This window comes from Plasmodium inui, assembly GCF_000524495.1.
Source record: "Plasmodium inui San Antonio 1 unplaced genomic scaffold supercont1.21, whole genome shotgun sequence".
Classification (NCBI taxonomy): Eukaryota; Apicomplexa; class Aconoidasida; order Haemosporida; family Plasmodiidae; genus Plasmodium; species Plasmodium inui.
In genome coordinates, this window is record NW_008481855.1 from 362,096 (window position 1) to 373,037 (window position 10,942).

Below are 10,942 nucleotides of genomic sequence, written 5' to 3' on the forward strand. Positions count from 1 at the left end.
AAACAGGGGATAGAGACGCTTGATTGGAAGGAGCTAAAGGGGAGGATCGTAGTGCCACAGGAGTTCGCACGAAATCGTAGGAGGTCGCTCCGAAATGTGGACGTCACATGAAATCCATGAATATGTCCCTGAAATAATCGGTGAAGCGATCGAGCATGGTGGGGTTGTCGCATTGGGACTTCAGTATCCAGTTGATGGAATTTTCCGCCTTGTTGAAAATTAGCTCAATAAAAATGTAGTGCTTCGTATAAAATTGCGAGTACATGTAGAATTTGAGGCACTGATCAATTTCGCCGGAGGCGAGGGTTACAATGTTGTATTTTGATAGAAATTCGTCAATTGTTTCTAACTGTAAGTTGTAGTAATTTTTTCTTAAAAATAATTTTTCATTATTCTGTTCAGGTAGAATATTCCACTGTTCTTGGTAGTGTTCTGGGTTTATATTTTCTGCATCGATTAAAATATCATTCAATTTGTGCAAGTGCTCCGAATTTGTGGTGTTCATCAATTCATGCGACTTTTTTTTCTGCAACTTTTTACTATTGAGGGGGCTACTACTAACGGTGGTTGTGGGCGCGTTGTTGGTCGAACCTCTGCCGCGTGATTTTTTTACATCCCTACTACTTAAGGGGGCGTTCATGTTGTTCATGTGTTTTGGGGATTCTGCGGAGAGGTGGTTGTCGTTCCCCATCTCGTCGCCATCTCTATGGGCGTAAGCGTGATCGTGCGAGTAATCGTCTGTGCGACTGTTTTTGCAATCGTCCGTGGGACCGTTCGCGTTATGCCTGTCCCCGCTCTGGTGATACCCCCCCGTGTCTTCATCGCCCATAAGGAGCATATCCTCGTTCATGTTGGGAATGTTTGCACTGCTTCTGCTGTTATGGCGACTTATGTGGGTGTCACTGGTGGTTAAGGGGTACTTGCCAGGCATTCGGGTATCCTCCTCTGGGGTGTTCACAAAGCTTTCCCTATCCGTGTCCCTTACATGTGCAATGTTATGGTCGACATTGTCTACACCGACGTCGTCCATATGAACATGATCGTCATGGGTCCCCCCGTGTTCATTTTCCTCCGGGTCGTACATTCCGCCAAAACGTATTTTAGAATACTCCACAAATTTGTATATAGGCTGTTTATACAATACAGACAGGGTGTTAAATTCATTGAACAATTTGTCCAGTAGATTATTTTCATTCGATTCGCAGAAATTTTTTACTAGTTTTTTTTTACAAACAATTATTTTGAAGGCTTCTTCATAATTATAACTTAGCAGCTTGTAATAAAAGTGCATTTTATCCGTAAGCTCCGGGTATTTATAATTTTTTAAAATGTTGTCAAAAAGGGTGGCGAGAATGACTACCATTTCGGAAGGTCTTCTATATAGGACCTTCACACACGCCGTCAACAATTCCAGCATGAATAAATAGGAGCAGTCGGTCAAATTGACATATTCTTCCAGAATGTATGGTGCATTTTCTATGTACTCTGAATATTCCCCGACAATCCAAATGTAGGATCTGATTCCAGCATTGTCTATCAGTTTGTTATCATGTTTTATAATTTCTTCAATGATTACCTTGGTGTATTCTTCGTACTTTCTCAGTATGTTGGCTAACATTTCTATCGTGGCGCTGCAAATGTAGGAATGATTCATGGGGAGAAAGGACGAGAGGGCTAACTCCACTATTTTGGAAATTGCCTTTGGTATCTTCAGAGCTATACACCCGATGGAGTAAATGGCCTTCTGCGCGATTTCCACGTTCTGGTCGCATATGTACTCACTCAATTCGTTCGTTATCATGATCACGTTGTTCTGCGGAGTGTGGGTAATACAAGTACGCAATGAGAATGGATGTTTGAGGAAGGGCCCCCTCACCAGGTGGCCGCCCTTTGGCGCAACAACACTGGGATAGAGGCGCACAAAATGTACAATGGAGGGGGAAACTTCCCTATGGTGCGAAAAAGATACCCTGAGAAGGTGCACCAGTTATGAGGGGCAAGGGAGAGCATAACTGCACGGTAGAGGTTTCACCTTTGTGGCCACAGACACGAGGATGTCCAACTTAATGTCCTTTATGTACGTAAGATCATTGTATCGAAAAAAGAAGTGCTTGTAGTCATAGTCGAAGATGTTGTAGTTGAGTTTATTCGCCTCGTGTAGCAACAAATTGGTATGCAACAAAACGATGTAAGAAATTTCGTAAGAAGAGGTCGAAATTAAAGTAAGTAAAGGGTCTTTCATTCTTTGAAAAATCTGAATTTGTAAATTTGTATCATTGGAAGAGAAATTTAAAAAACATTTTAAACACGATAGGAAAACGGCGGAGGAGAAATCTCTTATGTGATTTTCCAATATATTCATAATGTCATACATTTCGTCTTCATTCTCTGGAATGTAGGTACTTACGACATTTAGAACAACACACTTCCCCCATTCGTTAAAGGTCGATATTTTGTTTAGCATGTTAAAAATGATTTCTTTATTTACTTTTAATCCTCCTTCATCTACCAATATTTCGTTCAATGCATGCACTGCGTTTATTATACACTGGGGGTCTTTGTCTAGCAGTTTATTTTTCAAAATTTTTATGACATCGTCTTTTATAGCTAAATGTGGGTTCATTTTAATCAGCTTGACACAACTGATTATGGCAATTCTTCGGACATAGGAATTTTTGTCGTTCAATCCGTTAAATAAAGGCCCTTCTATATACTCAAACAAATTATTAATTCTCAAGTTGCAAAAACTCCGTAAGGCTAGCCCCCTTATAATTGGGTCGTCATCTTTGCTGTCCTTTTGCAGGGTGTTTATAGTGAGCAGAGACAGTTCCGAGTTCGTTTCTGTGGTGGTGTGTGGGGGAGAAGGGTGCACAAAAATGTAATAAAACAGGGTTTTCATAAAAAGGCAGCAAATAGGATGCTTCTAACAACTGCGGGACATACACATCCTCTGCGGAGGCGTAACCAAAACAACCTACCTGCGTAGTTATTTAGGTAGAGGTATATCATTTTCTTCTGTATTATATCATTTGTGTTTGATATCATTATAATGTCCGGAAATAGCTTTGATACGTCTACCCCGAGGGTCATGTACGCTATTACCTTCTTCAGAACCTCTCTTTTCTTTTCCTCATTTTTTTCTTGTGGGAGTTTTTTTAAAACTTCTTTTAGGTTGTTTATCTCGCTCTGCAGTAAGGGTGTGGGGTGCGAAGATCATCCGTGTCTTCTGGTTCTACCAGCAGGTTCACGTCCCAGCACACGCGTGTGTGCATGTGGACAAGCGCATATACTCGCAGCTACTGCTGCATAGGGTACATGGCTTAAAAAGAAAAAAAAGAAAAAAGAAAAAAAATTCGGTGGACATGTAATTTTTACTTTTTTGCATTCTACAAAACATTTTGGAATTGGCGTATTTTTCTTATTTACTTGGCCAGGAGACATGTCAACGAAAGTTGCAGGCGAAAAGACGAGAAGTGCTACTTGAATATATGTATACCAGCAAATACGCGTCGCTGCGAAATTTACTTTGTACACATAAGTCAGTAGATATGTTCACGTGTAGGTGTTCTTCAAAAAGGGTTAGCTCCTAGGGAGGATAGGGCGATCTATCGCAGTGGTGCGGTTACATAGTAGCAGGGCTGCATGGCGACATAGCGACAAGAAGAAGGAAGGCCGGTTGCCCAATTCTTAATATCCTTAGAACTACTTTAAATGAAATCAGGAAAAAAGGGAAACGAAAAAAAGAAGAGGCCAAAATTTCCGTTCAAAATGTGACACAATACCAGTTTGTATATCCTTCGTATGAAAATAAAAAAAAAAAAGGGGGGGGAATTTTTTAAACAACAAACATCAACAAGCATAGTTAACAATTTCTTCGACTGGCAAAAACGAATTGCTCACCAATCCTTCTTTTGCGATTATCACTGAAGAGTATTTTTCCCCCATTTGGCCATAAGAGCGTGTTTTAATGCATACACTCAAAAAAGAATTCTTTATTTCTCTTTTTTTTTTTTTTTTTCCCGAAGTTCTCACTTTTCATATGCAATTGGGCAGCAAAGCTTAGTAACAGTAATCGGGATAGATATTAAAAAATGGAAAAGAAAAATCAACAGAACGCTGAACATTTGTGTCACTCTTTTTATGATCCGTTTGGTTTAATTCTCTTCCTTTAAAATGTTTGAAACATCCATATATGTTGCCAAATGCGGAATAATTTAATTTCTTCACGTTATGGTTAATGCGTGTGGCATAATATAAAATGCATTTTTTTTCCCGATAGTATAAAAATGGAAGGAAATGCTTCTATTTTTTTGAGAAATTCTTACCTTTTCGATTTCAAAATTGAGATAGAATGCAGGAACAAAATATAGGGGGGAATAAATGAGTAAACCAACTTATTTTGAAGCTTCCAAAATATTGGCCTACTGAGTATGAAAGACAAAAATACACACCTCATAAAAGGGCAGCCATGCCAGGAAGAGAACTTCCTTCTTAACAACAGAAAAATGAAGCCAAATGGTGTAATTTTATTTTTATATATAGATTTATCATTTAAAACGAGTTAATTTGTTGAAGAATTATTTTAAACTTGAAAAAGCAGGGATGTTTGAAAATGTACGCGGGGGAATATACAAGTATACTCAACCCAGGGAGGGGAAAAATATGCATAATTGCAACACTTTTGAATATCGAAAAAGGAGAAAAAAAAAAATATATGTGTTGTGCTAATACCCTTTTTTACGTAACAGTTACGTAAGTGAGAATTGTGTACATTGAAAATATCGAAATATTTTTTAACAACGTCGTACGATTTAAGAAAGCGCGCACATTTCCTTTTTAAATTCCTTTTGTTTACACGAAGAAGTAGAAAAGTATTTGACATATTCGCTTGGGTAAATGCACTTGGGACGGGAGGGTTCATTCAACGCCGTTGTTTTGGCACGAAACATATTTCAACATTTCTAAGGCAAAGTTATGGACTTCACTTTTGTAAATAAAACTGCCATTTTTGTGTTGTGTACGGGGTGAGCAATTCTATGAGAGATGCGCGGAAAGGGTAAACCGTGGAAAAAAGGGGAAAAACAGAAAAGGAAGAAAATAGAAAAAAAATTAATATTTAAAAAATGAGAAAAATCACGAGTGATACTTTTTCTACTATACAAATATACGCATGTTTGGCTTTTTTTTTCTTTTTTTTTTTTACAACTGGATTGTTACTTTAAGGTGGCATCTGCACAGTAACGCCCATTTTGGTTCTGTTAAAATCAGCAGAATTTTTGTGCCAACCGAAATGGGCCTTTCTCTGCATTGGGTTTTTTCGCCAGAGGCTTCTTTTTCTTTTTTGGAACATAAGTTAACGCGGTAAATGCGGGTTGTTTAGCGACTGGATTAACGCGGCTAATGTGAAGCTTCAATTTGGTGAAACAAGCCATAAAGGAAGAGCAGAGGGGTGTTGGGGAGTCTGTTTGTACTCGTTCGTAGCTATTACATCATATCCCCATCTGTGTGTTCATTGCAAAATTGGCATATGTGCATATAGTTAAGCGTGTGGTGCGCGCTTTTCTCACTGCGGTTTTGTATTGATTGGTTATATACGTGTATGTACATAGAAGTACACATTTTTATTTATGACAGTTTGCTAATAACGCATTATGCACTGTTTTTTTTCATTTGCATTTAGAAAAACATCGCGTCACGTACAGCGTAAAAGAGAAAACCCTGTGTGCCCATGTTGTCCTAGTGAGATTTTCTTCGTAAAAGAAAAAGGCTCTTCCATTTTGACAACGATTCCTTTTAAACACGATTGGGCAAGTTGATGGTCCATAAAATTTTCATTATTTTAACTCATTCAGTTTATTTAACATATATTTGCTATTAAAAGCTTGTGGGTGTGACAAAGCAAAGCTTTTAAAAAATTGATCCAAATAAGAATGAAGTGAAAGCATTTTCCTTTTAGAACAATTTAACGGGAAGGAGCATTTCCCATAATGAAAAAAAAAAAATGTTTGCGCAAAAATGTGGAGAGAACTCGTGATGAGGTCCACTTTGCTTTGACGCACACGCCACGTTAATATCCAAATGTAAGCATTTGAGCGATGTACCTTCTTTTTTTTTTAACCTTGCACTGTAGTAGTTTGCTCTGACAAATTGTCCCTTTTGTGTAACGTGGTTGGGAGCATCAATTTTTGGGCCACGCACAGTCATAGTATTTGGAAGAGACCACCGGATTCTCATAACTGGTGTAACAAGGGTATGCGAATGGGAGTGGAACCACGCGGGGCGGTGTAGGTGTGTGTATAATTTTGTAGCCGCGTGGGGACATAGGAAGAAGCAAGTATAACAAAGCGGAATAAAAGAGACTCACAGATTTGTTATGGTGAAGTAAAACATGTTCTCCTTCCTTTTTCTTATGTGAAGGGTAAAAGTGAGGGGCGAACAAAGGCAGAGCAGCTTACAAAGGGTGACATTTGGGAAGAGCATTATTTTTATACACTTTTATAAAAAAAAATTATTTCCTTTTACGGTAACTTTCTTTATTTTTTCCATTTTCTGCTTTCAGCAGTGGCTTAAAAAAAAAAGGCACAATAAAAGATTAACAGCGTCCAACAGTCAGTTTTTGTTCTTTACAACTTGTGTTGCGCAACTAAGGAGTTACATCTGTTCCAAATATGCAAAGCGTGAAAAATGTACAAAATGTGTATAATGTACAAAATGATGGGTTTAAAAAAGTACAATACAGCTCTGTAAAACTTGCACTTGTAATTACAGGAGTATGTGGTGTAAATATAGCTACAGATGTGTGTGTGTAATATAACCTCTTGCAGGTAAAAATGAAGAAAGATAGATATATAGAGAGCTACCAATTATATACACAAGTGTACATTCACTTACATGTATATATTTCACTTGCGAACACAGGCACCCGCCAAATTTGATCTTTCACTTAAACCCCCTTCACGAATTGTATGGTAACTTAAACTTACACCTATTTATTTATTATATCATGCAGGAGTTTGCCAAGAAAAAAAAAAAAAAAAAAGAGAACTTCGCTTTTTCGTAGTCACAAGCGTTTAAACTTGTACGAATGAACAGAAATGATATATACACAAGATGTTTTTTTTTTTTTTTTCATTTTTCACCACTACAATTTTTGCATGTTACATTTGAAAAACAGAAGAAGGAATTTCTCTTTAGTTCCTCCTTTTTGCACCTTGTTGTTTTCGTTTTTTTTCAACTGATGATCTTGTAATGAACTGTTATCTTCATGTTACAACAAGCACCTTAATTGTTTATTTTTTCTTTTTTTTTTTTTCTCGTTGTTTTATTGTGGTTAAAAAATGACAAATAACAACTTCATTCTCACATCTATCAAGCCAAGAATGCAAAAAAAAAAAAAAAAAAGGTGTTGTGTTTTATAAAATCCGTTTTTTCCTATAATTTTACTTTTTTACAAAAAGAAACTTTTTTTTACATTTTTTTATTTTACTTGAGTTCATCTGTTTTAACATTTACTATATATGTATAATGTATACACGTATATACATTACTATGTGAAAACCGCGTAACTTTATTTGCCCTTTGAAGAAAGAGGGAAAACAAATATGTTTTTTTTTTTTTGGATTACATCCCTTTTTTGTGTATTTATGAACTTGTTACATTTTTTATGAAGGAATTAATTTTTTTTTATTGATATTGGAAGTGTGAATTATTGCAAAAAAGAAAAAAAGCTCATATATTTATATAAAATATTGATGTAAAAATAAAAAAAAGAAAAATATATACATAGTACTGTGATCATTCTGGGGGGTGTTAAAATTTTTTTATAGAGCTTTTACAAATTTCCGTAAAATTTTGAAATGCAGAAAAAATAGCCGACGAGGTGTGGGCTCTGCACCCCCTTTCCTTTTTTTATTTAAACTGATTCTTCACGTATACGTAATTTTTAGCTAAAATGTACATGAAAAATTATTCATATTATGTATATTACTTTTATGTATATTCATTATTTTTATTCCTATTATCCATAATATTGCATATGGAATTTTATGTTTCTATGCTTACATGTAACATATAACATCCCCTATTGATTGAAATTCAATGCATTTTCATACAGCGAATAAGAATGACCCTTTTGCATATACATTCGAGCCTTAACACGTTCAACAGAGTGGGGAGATATACATACTGTACACGTATGTATCCACGAAGTTAGCACATGCTACATACCCATAGAATGTGGTACATCTACGAGCAAACCTTTGCAATCGCGCTTGTATATACATGTTCCCATTAATGGCCGTGCAATGCATCCTCGTGAGCATATATAGTCTGTGTCATCACTTGTAGAACGGGCGATGACGAAAAAAAACTGTCATTTTCATTCTTCAGAGGAAAAAGGAAAACGCAAAGGTGAATTTTCACTCGAGCGGAAGGAAGAAAGCTATTGTGAGGATAGGAACGCGCATACAAATATGCCCATATAGAAAAATAAGCTTTTGAAAGCATCTCCTTGTGCCATGTATACATTTTTGCGTACACTTTTGCCTACATTTTAGCGTACACTTTTTGGGTACATTTTAGCGTACACTTTTGCGTACATTTTAGCGTACACTTTTGCGTACATTTTAGCGTACATTTTTTCTACATTTTTTTCTACATTTTTCTACATTTCTGTATACACTTTTTTAACATACCTTTTGAATCTTTTTTAAACGTACATTTATTTCTACCTTTTTGTGTATGTGCCATTATGACTTATTAATTTTTTCACCATTTTGATAAAAGCATAAAGGGCCAAAAGAGAAAGATGAATTTCTAAGTTTATACATGTATATCCACCCTTTTCATAAATGTATGTTGAAATTATATATCCCTTCTTCCTGCTCATTCTTATTCGCTTTTAAATACTTTCACATATTTTTATTTCCCACGATCAATTTGTTTTTCATGATTATCCTATGTTTTTATGTATTCATCAACTTTTTATTCCATTTAATTTCACGCAAATTACACTGTTCACCATTCACTGAACTGTTCTTTATGGGATAAATTTTGTTTTTCATTTTACTTTTAGAACACGAACATTTCCATTTCATTTCCCCTTTTTTATTTTTTATGCTTTTAATTACATACCTTCTTTATGTAATTTCCTCACCAAGGAGAATAAAGAAATTAAAACACCTGACCCTTCATGACTTTAAATATTCTTTTAAAAGGAGCGTAGATTGCTTATCTGTTCACGTGTACGAATTGCTTAATCCTACATTTGTGTAGGCGTGTGAGATTATGGTAGTATGCATACGCACAATTTGCATATGCATAAGCTCATTTTCATGCGTTGGTAAGCTCGAATATATGTGCGCGTGTTTACACATTTGTACAATTACGCCTGCGTATCTTCCATTTAAGTCGAATTGTTTTGAAATATTTTTAACTTTTTTGAATTTTACCTACCTATTCATAATTTGAGTGTATTTAAAATTTTTTAACACATTCATGTATTATGTGTAAGCGTTTCTCATGTACGAATTAAAGAAAATCTTGTCCTATTATGCCAAAGTTTTTTAATCTTCCAATTTTCTTTTTAATTATTTTTAAACGATTTTATGAAAATTTCACATTTCGTGTTATTAATGCCATATTACACTTCAGAAGATAAAGAAGTGTAGAATATATTTATCAAAACGCATATAGACGAAGAGATAATTGTAAATATCAGTGAACTTTTTTAACCGTGTATACACATCCATTCGTGTTCATATTTCTTTACGTTTTGATAAGCAACCTGCTTTGGGCCAACACGCGTGGGTATTCCTACTGCTTTGCTTTGTGTTGCATTGTATTGTGTTAGTTCGTGTGTGTATGTTTATGCAGCACGCGAACATGTCCTTAGGGGTAGACCTGCATGTCTACGCATTACACGAGGACTTTCTTAAGTCATAGCTGTATACGTACACACACATTGCAACCTGTTTTAAAGACCCCAATTCTCCAAAAATCGTGTTATTTATCTTCCTCAGCTTTTACGCTAGGTGTCTTAATTAAATATGCAAATCATTTTATGACGTTTGGTTGTATACGAGCAGTGCATGTCAATTTTCGTAACAGCCAGATCGAAAACGTGACTATCTGTGTTTTCATATATCTAACATTTTACACATCAAAAAGGAGAAGGAAAAAAACGGAAAATACCTTTGCTCATTAGTGAATAACCTCCTCCCCTTTGCCCCTACGTATTCATTAATTCTTTCATTCATGGGAACCTTCTCTATTTATTCTTCCCATTTATGATAAATTAATTTGTTTCTTTATTAATTTTTTTTTTTTGTCTTTTAAATCCCTCTTATCACGAATTCCATGTGAATCCCAAATAACACTATACGCGAGTAGCCATTTATACTTGGAGCAAATCCACGTAACTGCATAGGTGCATATGCGAATTGTGCGTGTATATGAATGTGTATGTGCGCTCATGTATACAGACATATATGATCGTTTTACTCATGCTTTTAACCCCTTACATATAGGTTGTCTATATGTTAATTTATCCGTCCAGTCGGATCCAACACATACGTACACCGCTGCGTATATACAGTGATATATAAAATAGATGCTTAATATACTTACCTGTTTTGACCAAGAACAGGTGTATGTAGCCGTCCGTATACACACATATATATGTGCGTGCGAACCCGCGCGGACGTAAGTTATCATTTCAGTTTATGTCTTGAAGCAACCACTGAGAGAGTGCTCGCTGTTGTGTTACTTCTTATTTTAAAAAAAGCTTTTAAGCCGTGGAGAATATTTCGAGGGGCATTTGGGAATGGGCCACTAGAGCGTCGTGCACGTGAGGAGTGTGTACGTACGTATATATATATCCCTATATATATGTACATTAGTATATTCATACACGTGACCCATTCGTACTGTTGCGCGCCCGTGC

The 10,942-nt window shown here is 35.9% G+C and overlaps 1 protein-coding gene across 1 annotated transcript; it reads right to left on the reverse strand.

The window, feature by feature from the left end:
* Positions 1-103: 103 nt before the first annotated feature.
* Positions 104-3,272, reverse strand: C922_04309 (hypothetical protein; the record flags this gene model as incomplete). Its single annotated transcript, XM_008819894.1, has 4 exons — positions 104-1,813; positions 2,033-2,841; positions 2,979-3,186; positions 3,237-3,272. 4 exons carry the CDS (start codon positions 3,270-3,272, stop codon positions 104-106), a joined length of 2,763 nt encoding a protein of 920 aa, XP_008818116.1.
* Positions 3,273-10,942: the final 7,670 nt, after the last annotated feature.